Below are 27536 nucleotides of genomic sequence, written 5' to 3'. Positions count from 1 at the left end.
AGACTGAAACAGCAGCTCAGAGCTGGGACCCTGCAATCTGAATTCACCAATCAAAAGCCATGATCACTGCTTGGCTATATCCTTACTCCCATTCTTGGGGAAGAGGACTTCTTGTCCCTCACTGTCCACAGCAACCAGCCAGAGTCCAGACCCAGAGGCAGCCATCTTGAGTAGGGAGGAGGTAGCCACCATGGAGGGAACCACTCACAGTTCTTTACTACAGTTTCTCAGTCTCTTCATCCTGCTCTTCCCTGAATGCTATTCAGTGCTCCCCTGGCCTCCAGAGCCACAGAACAGTTGTTTTAGACAGTTCCTGCCTGTCTACTAGCTGCCGTGGAGGAGTAGTGAGTTGTGGAGTTCTCTCTTCCGCCATCTTCCCCGGAAGTACCTCACCGATACTTTTGTTAATGCATTTTCATTTAAATAATGTTTGCTTCACAAGAGAGCACAGTCTATTTTGCAGAGGTATTAATTCTGATCAGAACTGGGGAAGAGAATGACTTTCCTGTTTGCAAGTTGTCTGGCAACCATTACCTTAGTAATTTAATTAGATATCCCTATGGAGGCAGAAGAAAGGACACCTGTGTTGCAAATCTCAAGTTCCAATCCCCTCCTTTCAGTTTTAAACTAAACAAGAAAGCCTTAATTTCAGGCAAATTTAGAGATAATTACTAACTATGTTAAATGCTCTGTGAAAAAGAATAACAGTGGTGGGAATACGGAGACCAATGTCAGATAGATCTAAAGGATGAGAAGCAGCCAGCCATGGAGAGAGGCAGAGGATGGCACAAGCAAAGGACCTGAGACAATAAGGAATGCAGGTACTCAAGAAACAGAAGGCAGCCTTGTAGCCCAACCCAGAAGATACCCAGTAGGGCATGGTGGAGTGATTCATGGCTGGAGAGGTAGACCGTGGAGACTAAGCAAAAGAGTTAGAATTTGATCCTAATTGCAATGTGAAGTTATGAAAGGGCTTAAGCAGGCTAAATACAGGACGTGATTCAGATTTATTTTAAAGATCTCTCTGTCTGTCTTATGGAGAGGGTTTAAGGGGATGCATGTAAGCAGGGACACCAATTTGGAGTCTACTGCTGTGGTCTTGGTAAGAGTTGATGATGGCTTGGACTAGTGGGGTGGGAAGCAAAGCTAAAGCAAGTTTACTCATTTATTATCCTTTCCTCTCACTAGAACCTAAGTTTCATGAGGGCAGAGCCCATTTCCATATGGTTGATCCTGCTTAGTGGGCGCTCTACAAACATCTCTTGAGTAACTTCACTTAAATTTAACTCCTTATTTATAGTTTATGTATTACATGAGAATACTGCTCATATTTAGGATAAGCTCCTGGCACACATTATAACTAAAGATGTAGATGCAAAGATCCAAGTAACAAATTCTACCCTTGAAACCATGAAATTTGACTGCTACTCTTTTATCCAATTGTTATTTGATCACGACTATAGTCATCATCTGAGGTTTCTATCACTGTTCATGCCTCTGACTCACTGAATCTGGAGTTGATCCAAGGTCTCTACTTAAAAACAAAACAAATAACCCAAACCTTAATTCTAAGATGGCATACCAGGCTGATCTGTCTATCAACCTTCAAAGGAAGCACCTACTAAGTAAGGTGCTGTGTTTGCCTGTGGACCTTCCCACCTAGCCACAGGTAGCTATGTTACCTGAGGTCTATTACACGGCAACTTAAAATACTCCATCCCTTGAGGGCACTGGTGGCATTGTGAAAACTGCACCATAGAGTAAGTGCCCCAGGGAGTAACTGCCCCACGGAATGATGGAAAGTGAAGCTAAAAAGACAACAGTGTCCAGATAACAGAAGTCTTATAGGCCAAGGTAAGAACTCTGGGCTCCAACTTGGCAAATAAATTCATTAACTCCCCTTTCCCCCACCCCATCCCCACGAAGGACATGACTCCCAGGGGAATGAATCTCCCTGGCAACATGGGGTACAATTTCCAGGAATAAGCCTGGCCCTGGCAGGGAGGGATTGAAAATGCTACTTGAACAAAAGGAGGGAAAAAAGAAACGCAACAAGCTCAGTGGCTGAGAGATCCCAAATGGAATTGAGAGGCTATCCTGGAAGTTTCTCTTATGCAAGCTACAGCTAGACATTCTAAATGGCCACAGTATGCCTTGCCCTTACCAACAGTAGTCTTGAAATACCTAGGTCCTTACCTAAGATTCTATGAAAGATTCACTCTCTAAGTTTTATCTCTTAGAAACTTAAATCCACCAGAGTGTTAACACCAGAGAAGTCCTAAAACCCAGAGGCAACAGCCTCTTTAAGATCAACTATCAGATGCAGCCCCTTCCCCCTAGTGTTGACACCCCCTTTCAATATGAACACTGCCTAGACAGTCCTGAAGATGGAGAGAGAGATTGAGAGGAAGGGGTAGCAACAAACAAGATTTAACAAAGGTCTATGAATACTGAAACTTTATATAATTATGTATCTATATTTTGGATGCTGGGGTGTTGGAATGGCTAGAAGGAGGCAAATGACATGGTGGAACTGTAGCCTATAGCATCCTTTGGAATTTGCCCTATAGCTGCTCACTGAATTGTGCCTTGAAGGTCTTCACCTTTCTGTATATACCTTGTATTGCATAATAAGGAAAGAACTGAAACTGTGGAACTGTAACCTGTAACAACTTTTGAAATTGCCTATATAACTTCTTGTTGAGCTGTACCTCAAGAGATGACACCTTTCTTTATGTGTATTTTACAATAACATTCTTTAAAATTTGCTCTCTTAACTACTTGTGAAATCATACTTTGAAGGTTATCATGGTTATGTATATACGTTAAAGTTCACAATAAAAAAAAAGAATTCTGGGCTTCATCCCATTGAGATTTTTAGTCAGAGCAGTGGAATGATCCATTTTGCTTTTTAGAGAGTTCACTCTGGCAATGAGGGGAGGAGAGGGTAATTAGCTCAAGGCTTCTTTAGGAGATGACATAATATTTGTTTAGAGGGTGCGGAGAAATCAAAGCACGACACCCTAATTCTCTTCTTGAGTCACTGGCTGGATGGTAGTGATGACGCTCAGTAGTACTGAGTTGTTAAAATAATAACATAGCAAAATAATTCCAAAGTGGTTGGTAAATAGCTATTGCCCTGAGCACCTTCCTTCATATTCTGACCCCATCCCTGAGAACTCTGGCCTTCACCATGATCTAGCAATGGAAAGATCTGGCCCAGGAGAGGGTCTCAGTCCCCCCTCCTTCTGAATGATCTGAATCTGTGCAATTCTGCTTATTAAATATTTTTGATATTACCTCTCTTATTGCCAGTCAGAACAAGGATGAGCAGAACTGAGGTTATAGACTTAGGAATGACATTCAGGTCCTTCACGATCTGAGCCCTACTTAACTTTCCCTGTCTTCCACTACTTCCCATGCATGCCATCTCCACGGAGCAGGGTACCCTAAGCATGCCATGTGCCTTTTCATGGGTTCTGGATGCTGCACCCAGGATTCACCCAGCTGGCAATGTCTCTGGTTTTTTCTTCAGTCCCTGTAATCCTGTTTATACTTCAGATGCCCCCTAAGTTGTCACTACTTCTGTTAAGCTTTGATGAACTTTTTCAAACAAAGTTAGTTCTTTCTTCCTTTTTCAAACAGTTCTTGCAGAATTTTATACATTCCTCTTTTATGGCGTTTACCCTACTGTACTAATTATTTGGTTAAAAATCTATCTTCCTCCATGGAATGTAATACCCGCTAGGAGAGGAACCATGTTTTAGTTGTCTGAAATCCCTGGTGCCCAGCCTGGTGTGGTACATAGTTAATACTCATTAAATGCATGCTGGATGAATGCATAGCAGATTTTTAAATTGGTTACAAGGAATTCATCCATCAGTTACCTTCTACATGGAAACAGGGAGCCCTGAGGTCACAGCCTTAAGATATTTATAAACTTGACTTAATAATTGCTGGAGCCCACATCTGCTTATGATGATAAATACTTGTACTCCATCTATATACAGTACCAAATGTGGTGCTGATCTCTCTTTTCTGTATTAAACAAGAGACATGTTTCATGTCCAGGCACGATAGCAGAAGAGATTCCTATTTCAAAATGGGACTATGCTGAACTGTCATTTCTTTTAATGATATACTCCCACTGTGTTTTGCAGTTGATTCCTACTTTATAACACTGAACACATGCTATCACAGATTATCTCTTCTGCAGGCTTATTTTACATGTGGCTTTTATTACATTTGGGTTATTATGAAACATAAAAGGTCACTCCTGGATTTTTCACCATAATTTCTCTTAGTGACACATTTCAGATCACTGAGGATTTGAGTTTTATATTATGAAAAGATGTGGCAATAAATTTAAAAAGAGAGGGAGTAAGGGAAAGCCATCTTCTTATCTGACGTGCAGTAAATAATTTATTTGGAAAGGTCCCTGACTTTTCTGACGCATATAAGACATGTGTTAGCTTGCCGAGCAAGTCATTTCAAAAATGAAAAGGTACGCATTACTTTTCTGTTAGCAACTCTGTATTGAATCCCGACTCTAAAAACAAGAAGCTTCTTTTTGTACTTGATGATTTAGAAATAGAAGACTGCTTTAAAGTTTTACTAACCTGTGCTTCTCTAAGAATGAAATGAAGCCCTTTTTCCAGGAAGCATTAAAAGGATTCCTACAGGCAACTTCTCATTTTACATGAAGGCTTTCCAGACTCCAGGCTGTGGATACAGACACATGTGGGCTCAGCCTTCAATTCAAATAAGGAAAAGAGAAGAGGCCTTGGTTTCTTGCCTTTTCCACGGTCTCTTTCTCTACCATCACCAGGGAATTAGCACTGATTGGTAGGTCCTCTTAAATTCATCAGTGAGTCTTCAGTTCAGATTTGCAAACTGTCGAAAAGTTTTCACTTGCAACTATCCAGAAATAGGCCAAACTTCAGGCACTAGCAGGGCTTCTGTACACACGCCAAATCCCTTCATTTTGCTTCTTATCTATTTTGTGGCAATTGCCAACTTTCATTCACACCTCAAAAGTTACTGTGAAGTCACTGCCAAGTTTGAAAGTATTATCAGGAGGCAGTGGGTACATTTCCAATAAGAAGCTCTTGTTGATGAAACATGTTTCAATTTTAAATTCATCTTCACTGTTCCTCGAGTTCCTATTCTGTAAAGTGGGAATTATAACACCTGGTGTACCTAATTCATGAGGCTATGACGTGACAACGTATTAGCAAAAGCAGAAGATGTTGTATGTGCTCATGTGTGTGGCAGACTCTGGGAGATCTAGCAAATCTTGTTACGACTGAAGTCAAAAGCAAATTAACTATAATATAAAACGAGCAAGTCAAACTGCAACAGGAGACAGAAGAGGAAAGGAAGGAAATGACTATGGGAAGGAAGATTCACTTAGGAAGGGAGGAAAAGGAAATAATACAGCCTTCAGGGATTATGCAAGCAGGTAATAATAACTGGCTCCAGCCTTTCCCAAAGGCCTCTTACTCTGAAGCTATTTCCTCACAACCTCTACAGAACAAAAAGAGCTCTTCAGAAAGGGACTGAAAATAACCTGGTGAAGTTCACAGAGAAGCCTAGGCCTGGCAGACCACTCCCACTCCTAATCATGACTCCAGATGAAGCCAAGGCTGCTCCTCCCAAAGTTAAAAGGAGAAGTTCATCTGAGCAATCTCCATTTTTGATCCTTTTACTTCAATCTTCTTTTGCCTCCTACCGGGCTGGATTTCTGCTCTCAAGCCACATCCTTCTGCCAATTGAATCCTTTACACTCTGAAATGAGAACACCAGTTCTCCAGATATTCTGAAAATCCATATGTACTTGAGGGAGTTCATAAAGGAAAAATACAAATGTGAAAAAAACTTCAGCCTCATGAATAGTCAAATATATGCTAATTAAACAAGAACGCAGCATCTAGACGTAGTGGATTAGATGTATATGTAGCAATATGCATGTATCTTAGTGAGGAAAAAATAAGAAAAGAATGAAATACCCACCTAGTAATATTTATGAATATTTTAAATATATGCATATAAAACAATAAGAGCTGACACATACAAAGAATATACATTAAATTGCATTATAATAGTTACTTAAACCAGGAGCTGGAGAGAAGGGGAGTGGAATAGAATAAGTAAACAAAAGGGGTATACAGATGATATATGATGGATACAGAGATGATAGATAGATAGATACATACATACATACATACATATAGATAAATATTAATGTATAAGTAAGTGAATAGTCTTCCCCAGGCCAATGATGAAAATGGTCCATTACTGACAAGTATAATTAACTCAACCCTCTTCATATGAGTCCAGAACTATAGGTAAAAGAAAAATATTAAACAAGATTCCGTTTCACATAAATCAAATTACCAAATCTAAGAAGAAACATAATACTTAGTATTAGCAAGGGTGGTACATTTCTGGTGGAAGTGCGAATTAATACTTTTTAAAAATGGAGTAATATATTAATATGTGCTGAAAAGCTTCAAAATGTCCATTTGTACACTGGAACCCAATAATCAAATGTCCATGAATTTATCCAAATCAAAGATATTTACCACAATTTTCTATTAAAATTGTTTACATCATGGTTAGTTACAATAATGGAAAAATTAGGAACAAATGTCAAACAACAGAGGCTTGACTAAATGAACTACAGCATCGCAACACATGGAAAGTTATCCAACAGTTTTAAAAATGTTCTAGAACTATAATTAATAATATGGGGAAAGCAGGCAAGAAAATTGTATGGAAAGTATGGTTTCAATTTTGAAAAATAAACATATGTGTATGTATGTCTGTGTATACCACACACACATACATACACCGAGGCATTCATGTTAGGAATACATACACCAAAATACTAACAGTGTGATTTGGGAGAGTATGAGTTAGGGATTTTAGCTGATTTTTTATTGGGCTTTGTAATTTACTGACTTTATCCAATTAGTTTTTGGAATAAACATCAATTTGCTTGGTAATTAAATTAGGGTGAAAAATTACTAAGGAGGAACAAAAGCCACTAGTTCTTTTCCCTGTGGGACATACTGGGTAAATGGTTAATCTATTAACCATATTTATGATGCAACTGAATGATTTACTGGTCTTGGGTAACATATTTTAATTTCAGCAGCGTCTTCTGTAGATGCAAAGCTTGAACCAAAGGAATATCATCCAAGCCGACAGAGGCTTTGGCAGGTCCACACAGAGGGACTATTTCACAAGCAGGCTAGCTTTCCATCTGTTTTTAGGTCAGAGGATGAGGGCAGACAGTCATTTTTCCTGGATATACCTTGTACCCTGGCTCCTTTCTCATCAAGCATACATCTGCTAGCTTATAATTTCAGGAACCAAGCCTATCACCTCATTTGCAGTGATTCAGCTCACCAGGGACATTCATAAAAGTTACCCTTGCTCACTCCTGGTCCTCTACCTATACTCCTAAATTTGCAATACAGATAAAACATACACCCCAGGATTTTCAAATGCAGTTGCCATTAGTCTTAGCTTGACGAACCACCTGGAACTCTCAAGCTTCCACAGGTCACAGACATTGGCAACCCACAGCTGCTAGGACTTCCACGGTTTTGCCCCGGCCCCAGTTAATTAAATGGCTATGGACTTCTCCAGTGATACTTTGGGTCTATTTCTCTACAGAAACTGAAGAGGGAAAGGAGGGACAACCAAGCACGACTATGCTTTTGATGGGGCGAGTTCCCAGACTTCCTGGCTGCACTTGAACAACCCGCTCAGATCTCAGCAGCAATTACAGGCAGGTGATGTGTACTCTGCGGGCACCATAGAAAAGGAGGCGAGAGCAGAGCAGGGAAAGTGTTGGGGTGGAGAATGGGGGAGAGAGAGAAAGTATGTATTCTATACAGTGTAGCTAAAATAACTGAGAACCCTAGAAGCTGGGCAGAAAGCCAGAAGACCTGTCATCAGTTTGGAATCCATAGCTGAAATATTGGGGCTTCAGATTTGTCAGAAGAATGGGAATCTGTCTGGAAGATAAATTCCTTTGTATTTGTGGTGGGCTTCTTCTGCTGCCATGTGATACCTCTGTTCCGTCATTTGTCTTTTGGCATATACATCAAGAGTCTAAAAAAGCTCAGACGAATGCCAAACAAAATAGCAAGCTCCTGCTAAAGCAAAAGTCCCTGGCAAAACTCTCACCAGCTACTTTTTATTTCTTCTCTCCATTTATCCTTCACATGAGTATCCAAAGAGAGAGGGCATTTGGGAATCCCATTGTTACCTGCGTTACTGGGTCTAGCTTACTTCAGAGACTTACACTCTAGGAATTCAATCCTCTTGTCCTTCCTTCTGAATTCCTTAAAACACGGTAGACACCACCCAAGTTCCAATGGCAGATTTGTTTAAGAGTCACCCCTACAGCACTGATAAGGCACTCAACTATGTTAAAGAGGAGGGAAATGAAGGGGAAAAGGAGGGGTGGGGAAAATAGAGATTCTGCAATTTCTCTGAGGCCACACCTAGCCAGAAATTGCTGATATGGAATAAATAACAGAAACTAAATGGAAAACACATCACCTGTAAGTCTAAGTCTAGGCGAGCCTGTACATTCCTGTCCTTTCTCCTCCATGCAATGGTTTATCACAATTTTTCCAAACAAAAAGTATTCCAGGAGGTCTTATATGTGCTTAGCATTGTGGGGAATTCCGATGCGTAAGGCCTGTCCCTGCATCAATATCAGTCACTTCTTATCATATAACCTTTAAAAAATTGTCTTTATATCACTGAAAACAATAAATTCATAAAGTGGGAACTATTGGAAATTATCCTTTTTGTTTACTTCTTATTTACCATCACTCTTCTCCTATTGAGAAAGCCCCTTAAGCACCGAGAAGTTGTCTGTCTGGTTTGCTGCTGTGTATCGGGACCTGGTACATAGATGTCCATTGAATATTTGTTGAATGAAGAGTGGAGAAGACAGGAATATCACTTGAAGTTGTAGGTCCCCTTTACAAGACAATAAGCAATTAAGTGAGAGACCATAGGGCTGTTGGATGCCAGGTAAAGTTTAAAGGAGGTGGTAACGGGATTCATGATTGGCCTTAAACAGTACATAGGATTTAATTAGCATAACAAAATGAGTGAAGGCAGAGTGGTAGGAATGTGCTGGGCCCCAGACTGAATATGTGTCTAGCAATGAAATTAGGACCGATCCTCAAAATCTGGGGTATGCTGAAGGAGCCACGGATGATACCAGCTTGACAATGATGATCCCATCAGAAAATCTAAGGATTTTAGAACGGCAGTTTGATAAGTGCCTTTGCCAAAAGGTCCACCAGGCCAGGGCCAGGCTGGGATAAGCCATGTGCCGGAACATAATGCCAAGTCCCATTAAGTGTTCAGTGTTTTGGACCTGACTTCCAAGAGGTCAGCTCTTCATTGATTGGGCTGTTCTAGTCAACCGTGGTTATAACAAATAATTAACTTCAGAAGTTACTCTGCTTACAGCTTTTAAATCTCAACTAGGTCAGTATCCTATATGTAAATTTAACAGGTTTTCTTATCGTAAGCTTCCCCCTAAATATACCACAATATTGGCTAAGAAATAAATAATTATCAACTCCTCATCATTCAACCTAAGGGAATTTAAAGAAAAGAAAGGAATTTTAGCTTGTTAAGAATACAGTCAGCTATTTTCTGTAATATATTTACCTCTCCATAAACACATAAAAATAGATTTTATCTTAAATCAGATGTTAACGGCACAAGAAAAATTTGTTTCTTAAGGCAAGCTAGTTGTTTTTCATCCCTGTAGTTTGAAAAATAATGGAATGGTTTCAATAATAACAATAGCTGCCTTATATTGAACACATACTATAATGCCAGGCTATATTGACCCTATTCAAACATCATTTCTAGTCCTAACAATAATACTTTAAAGTAGATAATATTATCCCCAAATTATCCCCTTATCACAGATACAGAATAAACTACATAGATTTTTTAATTTATTTTTTTATTACTTTTACGTCTTTATAAGCAATAGCTAACCCTGCCTTGATGCAAGCTCACTACAGGCAATGACTGACTCATATTTACCTTCAGGTCCTCAGGACCTAGAACAGTGGTAAAAAGAATGAATGGGGGAGTGAGAGGAAAGTAAGCAGGGAAGGACAATGGAAAGCAGAAATTCAGGTCTCTTAACATATAGGGAGGACTTACCAGGTAGCAGACACCAGCCTAAAAGATGTATGTGAATTCACTCATTTAGTCCTCATGACAATACTATGAGGTAGATATTACCTTTTCTGTTTCACCCATAAGGCAACAGAGTTAAATAATACGCTGTAGTTTGCAGGTGACAGAGCCAAGACTGGAATCCAGGTGCTTTAGCTCCAGAGCCTAAGCTCCTACCCACTGTGCCGTGCTCCCTCCCAACTGAAGAACCACAGCGCTTGCCCCTGGGTGCACACCTCTCCACCCTCAGGCCATTGCAAATAATGTGATTTTAAAATACATAAACCAAACATTGATATACATGAAAAAAGGGGCTAAATTCTACTTTTTCTCTATTCAAAAGCTACAGTCTTATGAGCTACTTATTTTAAAATAATCTTGCATGGTGTGTGTTAATTTGGCTGTTTAACTTTTCTTCTTATGAGCTCTTACTTCTAGGATTTGTGTGCATAGTTCAATAGTCCCACCAGATGGAAGAGATATTGACCAAAGAGAGGGGCAAGACAAGCAAGGAAGAATGTTCTCAGGATATTATGGCAAACTCTGGATCCAGATTTAGATTCAATCCCAGAGTTTCTAAGAAGCAGCAATGGAATTGTTACTCTGGTAGAGAGAATTCAATAAATCCAGAGCGAGTGGGACCCAAGAGTCATGCAGAAGGGGCTTTCATTGGTTGTGGTGGGAAGGGGGAAAGGGGAAGCGGGCAGGGGAAACCATACCTGGGTAACATCCCTGACCATTAGGCTCAGGGTCATTAACAGATCGACTATCAACCCCTCAAAATGGGCCACAATACACCACAATGGCAGGAACAAAGTAGAAGCCCAGTCTTAAGACCTGAGGTCCATGGGGTCAGGAAGAGGCACAGGTTAGGCAACAGGAAATTTGGGGCCAGATCCGGCTGTCTGCAAAGGAAGCTTAGAGGGAAAGGCAGAAGCCTGAGGGCCAGGTCTAACAAGTGAGGTTTGAGAGCTAAGAGGGTGATTATTCCTTGGCCTTATCTACTATGGAGAAAAGGCAACTTACATATATCACTTGTCTTCTATTTAGTTTAGTATAAAAACAGGCAGTGCTGAGCCTCAAAGTAAAGTGATCAAAGAATCAAACATCAAAGTTGGGGAAGGCAAGGGAAACAAAGCAGGGGCAGGTATGGGTGCATAATGTGGTCTATAAGTACAATGATATTTAGTTCAATAAAGCACAAGAAAATGACAATAATGTTAATATATACACAATGTACATATATGTTTATATGCACGTGTGTGTGTGTGTGTGTGCGCGCGCGTGTGTGTATGCCATTAAATTCAAGAGAAAGAGTAAAATGGTCAGGGACCCCAAGGATAAGATTCTCTGGCAGGACCCAGTGGTGGACAGAGATTGTCTTCTTTTATGCCTCTCTGGTTTACTCTTTTGTTGAAGAACCATGTGTATGTGCTACTTGGCTTTGCTTAGTATCTTTCACTCCGCTCTATATTCAACATAGTGTGCACAAATATTAATCAGGTAATTTCTGGTAATTAGTTTCCTCAGCACAGTATTCACCTTCTATTGGTTGTGATGGGTCAATAAAGTAGCGGATTATCCCTGGTATAACATAAATGACACTACCAAAAGGAATCAAGCCAGAAAAACCTGTTGTTACCGTAAAATGAAGGCATCGTTTTGAAAAGTTTAGCACGTACTGGAGGAACACACTGGCTGCCTGACTGACTTTCAAGGTCAGTTGTGAAAATTCACCAAAAATGGTGTAAGCCCACATATTGCAAAAAATTCCAATGTGGAGAAAGCTTATTTGGAAAGATGATCTGGGCAGTCTCAGAGTCAAGATGGTATATAAAAATGTATCACAAGTTTACATTTCACTCTTGAGATCTCCCTCTCCCTCCTTTCTCTTCTCTCCTCTTGCTCTTTCCTTTCTTTTTATTTTATGCATAAAAATGCAACCAGGCTGAACTAAAGCAAATTGGTTTAATTCCCTGGAGGGAGCACGAACAAATTTTCCCAGCAACTTTCTACTAGAGGCATTTGTGTATGGGTATGTGGATGGAATCCAGAAGCAGTCAGCTACGTAAACCAGTAATCAAATGAAACATTACCCACTTCCAAGTGCCCTAAAAGAGCATTAACATCACCAATTAAACCACTGGGCATGGGAGAAAGGAAAATGCTTCCAACCTCCCACCCCCCACCCCCCAAAAAGTAAATAATATGCAGGGTGAGAGGTATGTGTGTATTGCGGGGGTGGGGGTGGGGTAGCGATGGTATGGAGGGAGAAGTAAGATCTGGGGGGTGGTGGTGGGGTGGATTAATATCCTTTTAAAGGCAAATTCTGTCACAGGAGTGCTAGCAGTAGGTCTCCTTGATGGGATAAAAGAAAGGAGTAAAAACATACATTCAATAATTTCATTAAATTGAAATTTCAGCAGTTTACCTAAATTGCCTAACCATGAGACACTTACAAAGGCATTTGTATGTGCCCACCTTGGGCCTGTTTTAAATTAACAGGTAAATAGAACAGGATAAGCAATAAATATTAAGGGTTCTTTTCTCTTTATTGCTGAGACTTCTGATAAAACACTGGTTCTTCAAACGTCATCCAGCATATAGTCATTCGTTCATCAGATACTTGCTCAACAAATACAGGGCACTTTGTGGAGCCCTTGATAGTCCAGGAGACAGAGATACAGAAGATATTTTATAGACTTCAAAGAGGCCCCCACACACAGATAAGCGTGTTTGCCTTCTGTATTTTTAACGTAAGGGAGACCGGCCACAGGATAGGTGCTGCTATCCTCAGAGCTCAGGGGCATAACTAGTACGAGTGCTTCCTTCCTAGAGGTTTCCACAGTCCTGTGGACTCTGCTGTGACCAGGTCCTGGAACAGAAGGAGCATCAGCCCCATCCACAAAGAACATCCACATTGCCTCCAACCTCATTCAGCCTGCACACTAATACCATGCACTTACTTCTTTTACTGTTTTCCTCCCCATTGATTTTCCTGTCAAGCTAAACATGGGCATGAGAGACAGGAGTACATCAGCTGACCCTAAGTTTTGTTTTGCCCACCTCTGAGTCTCATGACACATCGGCCCTTCTCCTGCTCAGCTGCTCAGTGTAGATACCCAAGCTCCCTGGCACCACACCCAAGATCCTCCCCTACAGCCCGTGTCTGCCTTTTCAGATATACCTGTTGCCACACTCCTTGCCATAGGTTTTGGGCACATGTGATGAACTGTCTCCATTGGAAAACAAATTTACATCTCTGTACCCTGTCTTCACTTTTATCGTTACCCATTTGGCCCATTTCTTCATTTAAAAAAAAAAAAGTTTATGCATTTACTTTTTCACTTATATCCATGATTACAATCACTGCTGAAAAACGGTCAAGTATAAACAACAAAATTAAATTATATTATGACCCCTCACATCTCAAAACTTTTAAAATAGTAGCAATAACTTTATTAGATAGTAATTTCAAAACATGTACCAGTTTGAATATATTATGTCCCTGAGAAAAAGCCATATTCTTTGATGTACTCTTGTGGGGGCAGACATATTAGATTGGAATCCATTGAGTGTTTCCATGCAGAAGTGACCCATCCAACTGTAGGTGATAACTCTGACTGGATAATTTCCATGGAGCTGTGGCCCCGCCCATTCAGCATGGGCCTTGATTAGTTTACTGTAGCACTATATAAGCTCAAACGAAGAAAGCAAGCTTGCTACAGCAAGAGGGACACTTTGAAGAACACACAGGAGCTGAGAGAGGAGCTTCAGCTTACAGAGACATTTTGGAGATGGCCTCTGAAAGCAGAATTTTGTTCCAGAGAAGCTAAGAGAGGACAAATGCCCCAAGAGCAACAAAGAGTGATATTTTTGAGGAACTGCAGCCTAGAGAGGAACATCCTGGGAGACAGCCATTTTGAAACCAGAACTCTGGAGCACATGCCAGCCACATGCTTTCCCAGCTAAGAGAGGTTTTCCAGATGCCATTGGCCATCCTCCAGTGAAGGTAGCCAGTTGCCGATGCGTTACCTTGGATACTTTATGGCCTTAAGATTGTAACTGTGTAACCAAATAAACCCCCTTTTATAAAAGCCAATCCATTTCTGGTATTTTGCAGTCTAGCAGCATTAGCAAACCAGAAAAATACCCTAAATTAAGAATAGATGTATATGCCTACTTTTATTTTATTTGTCCAAGTTCCTTATTACCATGACTCTTTCTTGTTTCTTTCTCCCTCTCTCTTGAGGTGAAAATAAATTTTTAAAATTATATGTATATTTTCCCTTTGTTTTCATTTAAGCACTGAGTAATTTCAATGCTAAAGAATCTAATTTCAACATAATGGTAATCCTGAACCAAAAGTACAGCATTACTTAAATACCACTGCAATGCCCCATGGTATGGGTAGGACTTGAAATCATATCACACATGCACTTCACCAAAGCACTAAGATTATAAAAACAATGTGTGTCATCTCTCTCCTCCCACTGTTCTTTTTATTCCATCAGGAGTCTCATTCAGAATTTCTTCTCTTAATTGAAAAGCAGCTTATAGCCCCTGGAGGCCCAGATCACTGGGTGTGAATCAGGGGGTAGGGGTGGGTGGGGTGGGGTGCTTCTTCAGCAGTCTGCTCATCTCAGGCCAGGCTGGCAATACCTGCACAGGTGTGGTGATCTTGATAGAAGCCATCCCCGCAGATGGACACACACTGGCCATCCCTCATCATCAGAGGAGGCTGGCACGACAAGCACTCCAGCTCACTGGTGCATGTGGAGCACTGAGGCTGGCAGGCTGTTCCCCAAAGAAGTCAGGAGAAAGAAAAAGGGAACCTCTGATTAGTTCAAAGACACCACCCCAGTGCTGATTCTTACAGACCCCAATCCTGAGGCCCTAGGTCACAGAGAACTAGAAAGGCAGGAAAAGACTTTTAACTGCCATCACTTATACACAGCGCGTATTTCAAGCCAGGCACTGTTCTACGTGCTTTGATGCATCTACTCTTCACAACAACCCTATGAGGTGGGCATTACTATGAACTCCAGTTTTACAGATGAGGAACAAGCTCAGAGAGATTCAGTGGCTTGTCTAAGGTCATATGGCTGGTGATTAGTGTATCTGGCATTCGAAACCAGGCAGTTTGGCTCAGTGTTCTTTTCTTCTTATCCAACAGTCCCCAATTTTACTCTTACTCAACCTTTTGAGAAGAATAAGCTTTGTCCCTTTTCCTTCACGCCCTATGGCAGAGATGTAAATAACTTTCACAAATGCTGAAGATTATGGATCAGAAGAAGAAGTTGAAGAAATGAATAACTACAAAAATAACCAAGCCAAACTCTCTCATGCAGGCAGATAGAACATGATAAGCAATAATTTGTACAAGATGTGTACAAATTCTGAAATACCCATGAACCCATTCTGGCTCCTCTGGGGTAACCCCAAGAGATAGTTCTAGTATCAATTATCTGAGCGATCTTGTACAAGTCAGTTAATCTCTCTGGTCCACAGGTCCACATTTGCAAAATGAAAAAGGTCTAGTAAGGGATCTCTGAAATCCATGTCAATTCTAAAGTTCTATCCTGGATTAAAGGAATATTTTAATAAATGATGCCAAGCATCCTATTCTTGAAATCTTCATAAATGAAAACTCCAGCCATGACTATCTAGCAATCAGTCATTCAGCACTCCACATTGCCTATCTTCCTGCAAGCTTCAAAACACCAGTTCAATGTTAGAAGAAGGAGACCTGCAGGTAAAGAGGCCAAATAACCTACACGTGACAATTGCTACCGCTTAATGCTTTTCAGAAGTTGTACATTTCCTGTTTTCATGTCCTCCTGCTCAACAATAATGAATCTCAGTTTGAGAATAACAACCTTTGAGGAGTCTCTATCTCCATCACCTCTGGGCTGTCCACCTGGAGCCATACCTAAACAGAGACCATCAGCTTGGTAAAATCCCAGTCCACAGCTGTGCACACACTGTCCATTCTGCAGCAACTTTGTGGGATCAAGGCAGAGGTCACAGTGGTCCGGAGACTGAGAACAGGTCAAGCAGTCTGCGTGGCAATGAACTAAAATCAAGGACAAAGTAGGAAAGCACTCAGTAAAGATCACATGATTTCTCTTATATCCTTGTGAGAAAGAAACCACAGGGTAAGAGCTGTACAGGGTGGAACTTAGGTATGAAAAAGGCCTCCAAATAGAAAACATACATTTCAATGCAAGATTTCAAAGAATCTTTCCTTGTCTGAAATACCATCACTGTCTCCCTTAGCCCCAAATTGAAGGTACTAAAAACATTACTGCCAGCCCCGCTAATGCTTCTACCTGCTGGAATGCCTCCAGGAATGGAACCGACCAGCTCCATAATATGTAATAAAAACAGATCCAATAATTTGCCATTTCTTGGATATTCTTCTTAAGCTTTGACATGCATAGAAAGTTAAGACATACAACCTACAATAGTTTAAAATATTTATTATTTTCTGAAAAATACAGCTGTTTTTTTTTCATTTTTCTAAAATTTCAAATCTCATTTCCAGTAATTGGAATTATCACTGAATTTAGTGGTAACTATCAGCAAAGAAGTTCTTTCAGGTTTTGAAGTTATCAAGGACCTGACTCTCAATGTATAGGGGCTAATAATATGCCAAATATTTGTTTTGGAAAGCCCAGAGAACACTTTGGTGATGTTAAGAAAATTAAACCATAAAGTTGCTTTGCTTTTCCCATATAAAACCCTTCAAAGAAACATTGTGATCAGCCAAAATAAGTTGAGTGCAACAAGTGCAACTGCAAATATGAAAAATTGGGAGCCACAGTTGAAAACAATTAATTATAAAATATGAATGGAAGAAAATGTCACTTCTCCAAGGGAGACTAAGCTTATAGGCAAATTACTGCTCAGCCAGAGCAACTCCAGTGCTTGCCAACAATTATTAACTGGAACTAATTCAACCCCAGGTGATTTCAAAGCAGAGTTGCAGAACAAGTAGATAAAATTTTCTTTGGGAAGAAATAAATGAGTCTTTAAACTTCAAAAATCCATTTGAGCACTCCAAAAGGAACCATCTGTTTAATAACTCACCTTTAAAAAAAGGAACATCCAGAACAAACTTTGAGCAATTATTCTCATATCTTCAAACATGGAACAGTCTTAACACATACTTGATTTTATAAATTTACGAACATTACATTGTTTGATTTTTACAATTGTGCAAAACAGGTAAGGACATTTTATCAACAGAAAACTTAAGATTTAGAGGGTGTGGTGGTGGTGCGAAGTGACTTGCTGAAGGTCACATACTCATATCAGTAGAGTTTGGCAGTTACATGGACAGATATTAATTAGCATCATTTGTTAGAAAAATTAGGAAGACACAAACCATCCAACTACCAGGTGACTAAGGAAAAAGGAAAAAGAAGCAAGGGTCAAAAAAAAGGATCTCTGGATTCTGTGGCAGTAAAAACATCTCAGCAGAAATGGATGTGGACCCACCTGATGTGCAATCTGGACAGCACTGTCCCTCCACCACCACAGCTAGTGTTGCCACTGGACATGGTGGGCAAGAGGGCTTGTAGCAAGTCACCTGGGTCCCGCGGCACTCACACACCTTGCAAGGGCCATCCTCCCACTTCTCTCCCTCCTACATGAAAGAATAAAGAATGACATTGTTATCAGAGTACAGTGATTGAGGAGACATTTTGCTGGTGAAGAGCTTCTGATTTCACGAGGGACAGATGAAGGACAAAGTGATATCCCGGCACTAATCAGTACCTTGTCAAACCTTACTCTGAAATAGGACAGTAGCGGAGGAGTCCAAAAGCAAAAGGACAGTATTTCTCCTTCTTTGTTTTATAACTGATTTATTTTTATGTAGGACCCAGGTCCGGGGATAAACTGTGAAACTATTCTGGGCTAACAGAATAAGCCAGAAGCATTTAAAACTTGTTTTTGAACTTATCTCTCCAACACACTTACACACACATGCACACACATACACACTCTAGGGAGGGATTACTCTGCACTAACGATTAGAAGGTACATTAAATACAACCTCTGTAATAACAGTGGGAAACTTGGTTTAAATCTTGAATTTCCTAATGGTTACTGCAATAGTAGTCATTGTATTCTTAAAATTAAAGCTTTCACAGACCCATTTTTGGTGAGGTGTAGATGTGCCATTGGCTCCCTCACACTAAAATACTCTCTTCAGTCAAGCAAATTATGGTAATAAATATTAGCACTTTGATAGAGAATCCAAAGTGAATTATAAAGGGCAGTTCATTGTTGCTCACAAAGTCACTCGTCCTGGAGACACAAAAGAGACAAAGGTTTCTACCAGACTGTATCAGTGATGAGGGTTATTTTAAAAAGTAGACAATAGGGGGAGCATATTTTAAAATAAAAATTTGATAAAATGTTTATTATTAGGCCTATTGCTGTTAAATATTCCAAAGTATTTGGCAACAATGTGTGGAAATCTTACAAAACTGAGGAATATTCTCTTTTGAAGGCAGACGTGCTTTTCTTCCATTGCAAGACAGACCAAGTCCCTGGCCCCTTATTCTATGACCTCCAAAACTGTAAGCTTGCTTGTAGGAGAAAACACACTCACACCTGCCTTTAAAAAGAAACTAAATAACATTGTCCTGCAAACAACCTAGACAGAACGAATACTCAGTATAGCTTAACTTGCCTAAACCCAAGAGGCATTTTCTTTCATTCAGTACATGAAATTCCACTGAAAATTAAGCTGAGTCTTCTAGGCCAGAAGGAGAAAATCATCACAAGAAAGGAAAAGGACTTTGTAGTTGGGGAAATATTAATTATCAATTGTGGGGGAAAAATTAAGCAAAGTTTGATGAATCAAAGTCTTAGTTATCACCAAGACTCTTAATTCCTGACCATGGTGCCCATCAAACATGATTGCTAAAAATCCCAACATAGGTCATGCAGATCATTACCTAAAACAATTTGGTAAATATCTATTACAAGTTAAAAATCTGTACTTACTGGAATACGTTTAACTTTTTCACTCACTTTTGAGGACATCTAAGAAGAGAGAGAAATGTATTTATTAAGTACCTAAAAACAACACTAGGTCGATCTATTCATTTTTCATTACGAGTTATCCATTTTCCCTCAAGTAGCAAGCAACTTCATTCATTTGTTATGAATAGAAAGAAAATCCGTCTATACTGAAAGCAAGAGAAGCATACCAATGTGAAGTGAAGACAATATGCTTAGGAAGTATTTTTGAGTTCTTATTCCCATTGTGTGCCTAAGAACTCGGGTTCAATTCCTCTCAATATGAAGAACTTTATAGTTAAGGGATCTAAACTTGTAAGGGCAAATTCTTGGATTTAGGGCAGTACCAGGGCATCATGGAAATTTGCATGTTAAAACAACCTGCTTTTCTTTAATTCTCTGGAGCATAATTTACCTCCAAAAAGGGAAAGGATAGTTGTTTACCATTGAGAAAATATGAATTCAACATTTATAGGGAACCTTTAATCTCCTAAATTCTTAAGAAACAAGATTGACTAAACTATGAAATATCACTATGAAATAAAACCAACAGCATAATAATAATACCTAATTTTAAGCATTTTTGATGTGCCAAACCCTGTTCTGAGTGCCCCATAAGGTAGGTACTATTATTATCCCTATTTTATGATTGAGGATTATGTAATTTATCCAATATCACAGTTAGTAGACGGAAGAGAAGGCTTTTGAGCACAAAGCATGTGCCGTTAACCTATCTACACTATATTGCCTCCAGCAAAAATACACTGACAGCTGTAGTTTACCCAAATCAGAAAGGAGAAGTTTATAGGAATCAGTTCATAAAACAAAGGAGCTAATCCTAAATCTCATTATCCTATTATGATTGGTCAATAAGGCAGTTGTATTTAGGATCAACTGGCATATTTTTAAGTACACATTGAATTTATAAACATTCCAAAGCCAGATGTGGAAAATATGAGCTACATAAATAAAAGCAAATCTCAAGAGATTAAGATAAACACTTTTTTTTTCCTTTGGGTGATAAAATAAAAAGGTAAAGACAAAGGGAAAAATAAACCTTAGCAAATGGAATTTTACTTCATGCCCAATCCATCAAAACCCTGTCAGTTCTACCTGCAGAATATATCTAGAGCCTGACCACTTTTCACCACAGTCATCACTTCCTCCCTAGACCAACCGTCCTTTATCTGGGCTATTGCACAGAACTTCAAACTGACCAGGCACCCCCTTCTATCACTCATCCATAGAGCAGCTAAAGTGATCCTCATACAAGTATGCCAGATCACAGCACTGCTCTGCTCAAAACTCTGCCAAGGATGAAACACAAAATCCATACCATGGCTTCCAGGCTACTTCTGGGCCTCATTTCCAGCTCCTTTCCTCCTATTCTCTTTGCTCCAGCCATACTCACTGTCTTGCTGTTTCTAGGACATGCCACTCACACTTCTGCCTCACTGCCTTTGCATTTACACTTCTCTCTTCTTGGTGGGTTTTGCCACAGACAGCCATGTGGCTCAGCTCCCTCACATCCTACAGGTCTTGCTTGAATTTCTCCACATAGGAAAGGCCTTACCTAATCATCTTATGTAAAAGAGCACATATCCCAGTCACTCCCTAGCCCATTTACACTGTTTTATTCTTCTTAACAGCCCTCATCATCTCCTGATGTGTGTTTGTTTACTGTCTGTGTCTGTGCACTAGAATGTAAGCTCCATTAGAGCAGGGACTCTGCCAGTTCTGCTCACTTCTGTATCCCCAGTGCTTGCCACATCGTGGGTGCTCAAAAACATCTGTTGAATAAGTGAGTGGATTAAAGAACAGACAATGCAATCTCCCCTCATTAAATTCTGAATAATATATTTCTTTTACAGTCTTCAGCTATTAGCCCGATACTTACAAATGCTCTATTTTCTTCATAAACACAATAGCTATTCCTTGAAATGCATTCAGGACAGCATTTTCCATCTAAGTGAATTAATTCTTCACCCTGTAGAAATAAGGGTTGCAATGGCACATATCAAATTAACATCTCCAGGTAGCAGTGCTAAATGGCAAAGCAGCTGGGCTGCCTGACTGGAATGAAAACTTTAGCACAGCCCTTCCCTTTGGTCCACTACTTATTTCATCTCCTCCTGTGCTGCCCTTCCTGTGGAAAGTCTAGTCAATGCACCACAGCCCGCAAAGTGCTTTTATCTTCTTCAGTGCTGATGAAACTTGTGCACTGGTGCCCCTGAATTTCCTATCCATGACCAGAAGCTCACATGACTAAGAAAAACGGCCAAGGTTAAGGTTATAGCTTTGGAAAATTATGAGTTTCAGAAAAGGATGACACTTTCTTAAATATACAATGTTTGAACTGAAGACTTTGGTTTCATTAACAGTGCTCAAATCAAACCAGAATACTAAATCAGATCCATCCCTTTATGCACAGCTGTGGTCTCAGGCATAAATTAAACAATAGGAAATTAATTTTCATCCAATATTCTGAAGGTCTTAATATGTTATCCAATTCACATAATCACTGCTTTTAAATATAAGAAGAAATGAAATGCCACAGTAAAAGGATGGATGTTTAACTTTCAAAGTCTTGACACTTTAATTTCCCAATATCAATACTTACAAAAAATTCATTTATATTGCAAAAAATCTAAATAATTCTGAATTCTATAACTTAGAAAGCATAACCCTGTCACAGAATTAGAGAATCAACTGTTAAAAGTCCAATCTTTGTTTACAATTTTGCATATGCATATATTAACATCTAATATTTATAGGATAAAGACTAGTCTTTAAAGCATTTTCTACTTTCTAAAGAAGTACCTGTTTCCTAAAAATTGAAAATGTTTTATAAATTAAGACATTATTTAATTTGGGGCCTATATTACATTTAAACTGTATTTAAAAGTACCATATTGAGTGAAATTATGTTAAAGGAGCCATGTAGAATGAAAAATAAATAATACAAAATTGCATAAACAGAATAATCGAAACAAAATTTTGTGCTTAAAAAACTGTACATTAAATAAAGATATAAAATAAAAGCATTGGTCATCTTTGGATAATAGCATTATGGGCAAATTTTTAAGTCTCTTTTCTAATTTTCTTGAATCTTCAAAGTTTTCTAGAATACATATTCTTTAAGTACTGGAAAAAAATCAGCTTTTAAAAGTAGCACAAACATACATGAATGACTGTAACTTTTTATGGTGTCTAGAAACTTATTTCAGGAAGACAGAAATTATATAAATCACTGTCCACCAAAATTTAATGCCACAGAGTTAACAACAGAGTGTTATATGGAAAAATTACCCATTACATATTATAGACTATATTTAATAGGAATATCTTACCAATACTACACTAATCCTAGGGATGAATAACTAGCAGCTAATAAGAGCTCTGGGATGTTTTATGTTATGATAATTGTTTAAAGTTGAGAATGATGTTGATTGTACAACTAAGTAAAGATGATGTAAGAAACTGACTGTTTATCTGGGATAGAATATATATTAAGTGAAATTAGGAACCCACTGCTTAATAAATCAGGCCTTCAACTTGAGACTTGTTCTTGTGAAACTTAAGGCTATAAATGGGAGGCTGATCCCTCCTATAATTATGCCTAAGAGGCACCTCCAGGGAACCTCTTTTGTTGCTCAGATGTGGCCTTTCTCTAAGCCCAACTTGGCAAATAAATTCATTAACCTCCCCCCAGTGAGGGACATGACTCCCAGAGGAATGAATCTCTCTGGTAACGTGGGACATGACTCTCAGGAATGAGCCTGGCCCTGGCAGCAAGGGATTGAAAATGCCTACTTGACCAAAAGGGGGAAAAAGAAAGGTAACAAACTGAGGTCACACAGGGGCTGAGAGATCCTAAATAGAGTTGAGAGGCTATCTTGGAGGTTTCTCTTATGCAAGCTCCAGCCAGACATCCCAAATGGCCACAGTATGCCATGCCCTTACCAACAGTAGTCTTGAAATACCTAGGTCCTTACCTGAGATTCTGTAAAACATGCACTCACTAAGTTTTATTTCTTAAAAACTTAAATCCACCAGAGTGTTCCTATGCCTGACAAGTCCTAAAACCCAGAGGCAACAGCCTCTTTAAGAAAAACTATCAGATGCAGCCCTCTTCCCCATCCTGCCAACACTCCCTTTCAATATGAACAAATTAGGGTGCTCACTGCCTAGACACCACTGAAGATGGAGAAAGAGATTAAGTGAGAGGAAGGGGTAGTAAAAACAAGATAAGATTTAACAAAAGGTCTATGAATACTGAAACTTTATATAATTATATACATATATTTATGGTGGGGTGTTGGAATGGCTGGAAGGAGGTAAATGACATGGTGGAACTGTAGCCTATAGTATCCTTTGGAATTCACTCTATAGCTGCTCATTGAATTGTGCTTTGAAGGTCTTCACCTTTCTGTATATACTTTGTATTGCACAATACGGAAAGAACTGAAACTGTGGAACTGTAACCCATAACAATTTTTGAAATTGCCTATATAACTGCTTCTTGAGCTGTACATCAAGAGATGACAACTTTCTGTATGCATATTTTACAATAATGAAAATAGCTGAAGTTGTGGAACTGTGACCCACGACATTCTTTGAAATTTGTTCTCTAACTACTTGTTAAATTGTACTTTGAAAGTTATCACTGTTATGTATATGTTAAAGTTCACAATTAAAAACTGCATTAAAAAATTAATGCCAATCAGAGGCCAGTAAGGAGTACTGGGTATTATACAGAGCAGATGTATTTACATATAAACTGTTTTGCAGAAATGTGACAAATCAGTTGGTAGTGAAGGCCTAACCTAGAAACTACTGAAATTTGTCCCCAAAGGATATGAAAGGGTTTCTAAGCATGTAATCTAAGTCTCTTAAACATGTGTTTTGAAATGAGACAGAGTATGTGTACTACTATGAAAGACAAAAATACCTGAGAGATTCTTGAGTGCCCACTACGATACCTATAGACAAAACCAAAAATGGGCTTGCATCACTCCAAGAAGGCAAAGAGTATGGCTTTTCTGAGCCTTCAAATGCTACTGTAAATACATACAGCACTGCTCTTGGAGAACAAGGATTCGGTTTTGGTGAGGTAAGAAGTTCTAAACAGATTTGCTATTTATAGAAACCTAGATGCCCCAAACTGTATCAGTTCTCTGCAGTAGGGAACTCACTCCAATTAGCATTTATCTTTTGCTTTGAGCAAAACAGCTTTGTGAAACAGAAATAATTGTTTTCTTTTTAAGAGGATTCTGCAGCACAGGCCAGATCAAATCTGCTAACCCTTCCCGATCAAAGCATACCACATTCACCAGAACAAAGACCCTCTGTGACTCCATTATAGCCTCTTCATCTGAAAAGAAAACACACTTTTGAGAGTATTTTCCTCCACTGGAAAAAGAAAAGGTAACTCACATTTACGGCACACCTACCTTCTTCCATACATTTTGCTACATGCCTCAATCCCCTCAACCCCATCATTTTACAGCTAATATTTGAATGCTAGGTCCTTTTTTAAAACAAGTAATCTGACTTCATCTGAATTCATGTTGAAAGACATATGAAAACTTGAAAAATGAAAATCATTTGTACTGTCCTATTCAACAGATGATTTATTTATGTTTTGATGTCTAAGGATTTGGTTTGATTTATCAAAGATAAGGGGTCATGCCATTTTCTCCTTTCTAACAAAGAAAAATTGAATGCAGATTTCAATGCCATCCAGAACATTGCTGTTGACAGCCAACGTGGTAATGATTACCATGGTGAAGCTGGACATCTTTTCCTCTTCTTCCAGAAGCCTGCTTCTATGCACCCTTGTGGATGTGCCTATGCTTAGGCTTTATTCACCCTCCAGTTCCTTGGAATCCAAGGCTAGAAATCAAATGACCTTGATATTTTAGAAAAAGAAGCTGGCAAAAATCAGGGCAGCCTTAATAAAAACACCAGCAAGCATACTTTCACTACTCCCCTTGGCAGAGTAGCCGTCTCCTCCAGGGTGCATCCAGTGCCTCTCGTTATCTCCATAATCGTTGGGGCCACAGTGTGCTATAATTTCTGTTTACAGATCTGATTTTCCTAAGCCTCGGAACCACTGAGAACAGAATGTATCTTAACTTTTTATTAAGAGAGACAGAAACTAAACAGGAGTTTGTAAGTTAGTATTTCCATGCTTTCACAAGTTCAATAACTAGATATTTACAGAAGCATGGCCTATAAAGAAGGAAATTTTCATAACATTTAGCTTCAGGCAAAATTTCACTTCCGGTAGTGTTTTCGGTTTGGAACCAAGTACCTGAAACAAAATTTGGGGAACCTGGAGATAATCTGAAAGAAAGTAACTTAGTTGACTGAAGATCAGGAGAAAGGCTAAAGGCATTACAACTCCTTAGCTCATAAAATAGAAGACAGAGGGGAAACTAAAAAGGGAATAGTTTTCTTATGGGACGGCTTGAGGAATATGGAGACACTCTCTACTTTTGCAGTTGTTCCTAAGAACAGACAAGAGGACTTGCCTTCTGCTAACACAGGAAGCCATCTGGGAATGCATTAACCCTGGAATAATGGGTTCTATTATTTTCTGTCAGTGACACTCTGTGTTCGGACCTGAATAAAAGTAGGTAACATAAGGAACCACCCTACCAGGATCACCTCTCCCACATTTTCCATAAACCCTGGGAAATTAGACAAATTAAAACCTTGGAAAATAACCCAAAACCCTCTGGGCAGATTGCCAAGACAAAGAAGCCCATCCTCAGCCTGAGCACAGAAAGGGAAAGAGAAAAGAGCCGGGACTGGGATTTTTTCTCATCTCCATCCAAACATTCTGACTCCTCTAGCATTCAGAAGGAAAGGAAATGAAAAGACGTGTTGGGGGGAATAAGTCTGCAGAAAGCAACATCCTCTTTACCAAAATATGTTTCAACTCTGCCAAGACTTAGAAGTGGGGGCAAAATGAAAAATCACCCTGTCATTGACAGCCGTGTTTGGAAGGTTTTTCCTCCTTATGCCCAGTGTTAAGAGGAACCGAGAAATAAGGGAGAAGAACCAGAAAGAAAAATGTCTTCACAGACACTCAGAGCTTCAGATCTTTCAAGTTTTCTTCATCAACTCAAGTTCACAACCCGGGGGGAAATTGGTGGGGCGGATGGGAGTGGTGAGGGAGAAGGAGACAACTTTAGAGGCGATTTGTTTTGCAAAAGGGTCAAAATAGAAAAGAAAAAGAAAGCAAAAGAAATTTCCCTACAATACACATCTACAGTCCAAACACAGGACCCATTGTTAGAAGCTTCTAGAAATTTTGCAGACAGCAAAAGTCAACAAAGTTCAACAGTTAATCGTTTATGAGGTTCTCCTTCTGCTTGCTCTCCTTTTAAAAAATATAAAAAATAAAAAACATTTTTTTTTTCTTTCCTGATCCACAGGTGCAAACCCTCAGGTATTGACTCTCCTTTCTGCAAAATGCTGCCAGTGAGGGCTGCAGCAGAAGCTGAGCCTCTGGCACAACTGCAGGACTGTTTCACAACCATGGTGAGCTGGGCAGGCCACCAGCAAAGTAGTCCAGCTGCACTGACTGATAGGCTAATGTCCCATATCATCTCCTTTCCTTTCACATCTCTCTGGCTCAGGGCTTCCAATCTGACCAGATGCAATAAGCTGAAAGCTCCAGGGGGCTGTTCCCAGCCAGTCCGAACAAATAAGGACATTCACATTAAACCACAGAATCTTTGTGCTGGAAGATTAAAACATGAGCATCCAGCCTGCCCATCTCCTCTGCTGCCAAGAGGGAGGCACAGGCAGGAGACCAGCTATCCCAGTGGAAAGAGCTGTTACAGTCCAAATGGAAATGCTTTTGCTTCTTACCTGGGCACACTCCACTTTGGCACACTCTCCAGTCTGGCAGGTAACTTGGCCTCGGTCACACGTGCAGAACTCACAGGCCGAAACCTTCCACATTTCATCCTGGTACCGCACAATCCCCTCGGAGGAGCAATTTCCAGCAGGAGATGCACATTCTGCACAACATTGCCCATGACGCCGAACCCTGCTTTGACCCTGAGGTCACAGAGAGGGTGGTGGGTGAAGGGTCATGATCAAGAAATAGTGAAAACATCGGAGCCAATCAGGGCAGAAGGACATTGAACACTATCACTGTATACTGCTTTCCACCCACCCCACCAGCCCTCACCTACCCCAGTTAAGGCAAGTTCTTTCCCTCCAGCCTGCCCCTCCTAATGAGGAAG

General features: G+C 39.7%; 1 protein-coding gene across 7 annotated transcripts in view; it reads right to left on the bottom strand.

Annotated features, from left to right (window-relative positions):
• Nucleotides 1-27536, bottom strand: part of FRAS1 (Fraser extracellular matrix complex subunit 1) — a 474784-nt gene that overhangs the window by 238533 nt on the left and 208715 nt on the right. For 5 of the 7 annotated variants that reach the window (XR_005215891.1, XM_037830061.1, XM_037830062.1 and 2 more), the window contains exons 9-14: nucleotides 27157-27348; nucleotides 21170-21259; nucleotides 19258-19296; nucleotides 17740-17887; nucleotides 16169-16312; nucleotides 14899-15033 (exon numbers count right to left, since the gene is read on the bottom strand). The exons of 1 other annotated variant lie outside the window; for it this stretch is intronic. Coding sequence is in view for 5 of the 6 variants with exons in the window: in XM_037830061.1 (XP_037685989.1) it covers nucleotides 14899-15033; nucleotides 16169-16312; nucleotides 17740-17887; nucleotides 19258-19296; nucleotides 21170-21259; nucleotides 27157-27348 (748 nt within the window). In the remaining variant the exon portion in view is untranslated. The remainder of the gene's footprint in view (nucleotides 1-14898; nucleotides 15034-16168; nucleotides 16313-17739; nucleotides 17888-19257; nucleotides 19297-21169; nucleotides 21260-27156; nucleotides 27349-27536) is intronic. One more of the 7 variants, XM_037830063.1, reaches the window with a different exon arrangement.

This window comes from Choloepus didactylus, chromosome 3, assembly GCF_015220235.1.
Source record: "Choloepus didactylus isolate mChoDid1 chromosome 3, mChoDid1.pri, whole genome shotgun sequence".
Taxonomy (NCBI): Eukaryota; Metazoa; Chordata; class Mammalia; order Pilosa; family Megalonychidae; genus Choloepus; species Choloepus didactylus.
The sequence above is the reverse complement of the archived record's forward strand: the minus strand, read 5'-3'. Positions and strand labels throughout refer to the sequence as shown.